This window comes from Octodon degus, unplaced genomic scaffold (assembly GCF_000260255.1).
Source record: "Octodon degus isolate 3935 unplaced genomic scaffold, OctDeg1.0 scaffold00045, whole genome shotgun sequence".
Lineage (NCBI taxonomy): Eukaryota > Metazoa > Chordata > Mammalia > Rodentia > Octodontidae > Octodon > Octodon degus.
Window position 1 is genome coordinate 10466016 of NW_004524621.1, and position 3670 is coordinate 10469685.

General features: G+C 36.1%; 1 protein-coding gene across 1 annotated transcript in view; it reads right to left on the reverse strand.

Annotated features, from left to right (window-relative positions):
* The window catches only part of Reck (reversion inducing cysteine rich protein with kazal motifs), a 96866-nt gene that overhangs the window by 68572 nt on the left and 24624 nt on the right, over positions 1–3670 (reverse strand). The window contains exon 3 of the mRNA XM_023716077.1: positions 2673–2709. Within this exon, the coding sequence (XP_023571845.1) occupies positions 2673–2709 (37 nt within the window). The remainder of the gene's footprint in view (positions 1–2672; positions 2710–3670) is intronic.

The window sequence follows — 3670 nt, forward strand, 5'->3', positions numbered from 1 at the left end:
ACTGAGCTATCTCCCTAGTGCCTTTTAAGTAATTTTAGTATCTCTATCAGAGGACATGCAGAATACAAAAATTATGGGAAAGGCTGTTCTATTATTTTCAGACTATGAATCCAAGGCAAAGTTTCTGATTTAACTTAACAAGCAAACAAAAAAGTACAAGTATTATTCTGCTCAAAATATTACATATGAAGAGCACAAAAAATATGATTCTGTTTTAAAACATATGTAGCAACTGGGGGCATAGCTCAGTGGCAAAGTGCTTGCCTAGTATGTGCAAGGCCTACATTTGATCCCCAACAACAGGGGATCAAATCAACAATGTAGAAAAGCACCCCCTGTGCTTAAATATCATGCAGGAACAGTTTTTGTGAGCCGTTTGCTTTGATGGGCACATTTAATCATGGAGCAACACTGCTATGTACTTAGTTTAATTTGTATACAGCAGTGATTTAACCAGATTACTGTAAAATCAAGAGATAATACATAAAAAACTTTTTCTATATTTTTAGATCTCTTTTGCAACTATCAATGTCAACAAATGACTCTGAGTATAAAATTAGGAGACAAAAGACATAATTTAAAAAGAGATGAAATAATCATGAAAAGAGAGAAGCTTCAACTCTGTGTAAATTCCTTGCTTCCTTTTTTTAATTTTCGATTTTTTAATGTATTTGGTACAGGGTATCACTACACAGCTTGGGCTTCCAGTGATCCTCCTGTCTCAGCCTCCCCAGCGCTGGGATTACAGGCGTGCACCACCACGCTTGGCCTCTGTGGCCAGCTCAGCATGCCCAGGGGCTGGGCCAGCATGGCATGTGGTGCCCAGGAATACCTTGCTTCCTTTAAAAAACGCTTTATGTATTGAAAATGTATTAGTAATCAGTTTTGAAACTGTCTCATTGCTATTTGTTTCTCAATAAAAATATTTTTAAAATAATAATAATAAAATAAAAAAGGCTTTATGTTGCTTCCAAGTAATACACAGATCTGCAAACTCACATGTGCGTTAGGCCATTATTTATGTTTTGAAAAAACAGCAAGGATTCAAGGCAATGAATAATATTGCCTAACTCTAGATGGAGTTAGGACTCAATGTGACAAATAGAAGCATTCTACTAAAAACAAAGCAAAATGAATCAAAGCCAAAAATGGTTATAGACATACAAATTTCTCAAAATTGTCCTCAAAGTTGATTAAATACAAAATACTTTAGCTCTAAAAATTGACTAAAAAGACTGCATATAAGTTTTTTTACCTCTCTATTTTTTAATACAAATACCAACACACTCTCATCTAGCTCTATTGCCTAACAGAGTTTCCTCTGAATCTTTTTTGCTTGCTATTGAGAATTTTTTTCATGTTAGAATTGTGAATAACATCTGAGCTATTATACCTAGTGCTGTATAGTGCTAGTCCCATGTATCCAGTGGCCTCAGAAAATACTGAATCATTCAACAAGCTTTTACATTTACTGAGTCCCTACTCTATTTCATGATGTGTGGGCTACAAAATTATGAAATAGATAAAATATATGACTCATTTCATTACGGAGATTACAGTTGGGTAAGAACTCAGTGTGTGTGTGTGTGTGTGTGTGTGTGTGTGTGTGTGTATTCCATGACACTAGGTAGAAAAATTATTAAGAGAAGAGGCAAGGAAGTGGCTAATTCCAGGAAGGAAAATAGCCCAATTTATTGGAAATGCAAACATTGAACTATGTGGCATGTTTTAGAATTCAGAGATACATATGGTATATTCCTTGTAAATATACTGGTTTTAAGTTTGACTGGAAAGTAAGTTTTAATTCTAGATGACCAAGAATGCCAGCTAGGAAGTCTGGGTTTTATCCTAATAGATATCCTTTGGGGATTCGTTCTGAAAGGTCCAGGGAACATAACATGTTAAAACAGCAATCCTAAATTTATTACAATATTCTATTCTACAAAGATTTGAGTTAGGAATAAAGACAGATGTAAGGTTTTGCAACAGGACAGTCAATGGAATTAGATGAAAAAGGAATGAAAGATAACTTGCAAGTTTCCAGTTAGCATCATTCTCACCAAGGGCAGTTTGATTTTGGATGTGTACTTTGGATGCCATCTGGATACAGAAATCCAGGTAGAGATATCTATAAGTTACAAACAACAAGCAAGATTTGAAAGTTCCCTTTCTAGAGCTGATTAGATAACCATTCTGAAAGGACTGAGATTATGAGGGTGAGGGTAGAGAAAGAAGGAAAGAATACCACCCACAGGAATAACCATAGTCTTATGGCAGGTAAGAGAAGAAAGGAAAGAGAGAATAAGACTAAGGCCAAGGTAAAGTCATAAAGAAAGTTGATAAAAGTCAATAAAATCAAAGAGTAAATACTGAGAAAAAGCCACCAGATCTAGAAATCAGTTCCCAGTGGCCTTTCAAGACTAGACTCAGGAGAATGGGTGAAATGGATACAACAGTGCAAAGTTAAGGAATTCACTTTTTGAGAAGAAAATCTATTTGACAAAAAAAAAAAAAAAGATACTGTGATTTTTTGCTGATAAGAACTTAAGAAGATATAAAATTTAGGAGGAAAATTAGTGAAAATAAATTATATACCTAAAAATGAGTGTTGGACTATGACACAGATTTTGCATTCATAAAACAAGGTTTTCAAATTAAATGCTATTGCTTACCTGGCAAAGATGAATTCATACAACTCCAAATTTCAACCTGAAAGTGTAATCACCAAAAAACTGTTATGTAGATAATAAATTTCTACAGATGATAATTTGTCTCTATATTAGTTACTGTAATTTGGTTATGGCTGGGTTCATACAGTCAGTATTCTAGGCTAAATGTATATCATTTAGGAAAAATAAAAGTTAATAAACCAAGATACAAAAATAGTGCTTATTCTTTTCCTATTTTCTCTTTCTAAAAGTACTAAGGACCAATCTGGTTACCTAGGATACTGGTTCTAAGCAGAGACAAAAGTATGCCGCAGAATGACTTTTAAAAAATGATTTGGGGCCAGGGAGATGGCTCAGTGGAATAAGTGCTTCCCTGGCAAGCGCAAGGGTCTGAGTTCAATCCCCAGTTCCGGAAAAAAAAAAAAAAAAAGATTTGGGACTGGGGAGATAGCTCGGTGGCATAAGTGCCTTCCTGCAAGCACAAGGTCCCGAGTTCAATCCCTGGTACCACATGCCATGCTGGCCCTGGAACCCTGGGCATACCATGCCAGCCCAGCCCTGGAACCAGGTGTGGTGTCTCATGCCTCTAATCCCAGCACTAGAGAGGCTGAGACACGAGGATAACTAGAAGTCTGAAGTGCATAGGGAGACCCTATATCAAAAAAATTAAAATTAAAATTTTTTAAAAATGACTTAAGTTAGACCTGCTTAGCTGTCAATACTTCTATGTAAGCTCAGGCTTTCCTGGCCTGGCCCACAGCACAAAGGTCAGCCCAAGCCTTCGAAACATGTTAAATTACTTGACTCTGCTGGGGATATAGCTCAGTGGCACAGTGCCTGCCTGGCAAACACATGGTTCTGCATTTGGTTCCTGGTAAAATTACTTGATTCTGATAGGCAAGTAACATATATATGGATGCCAGAAAACAGAAATAGGAGTAATATGCCATACATTTTCCCTTATCCCAAATTCAACTTTTCAAAAATCTATAAGTAAGGGC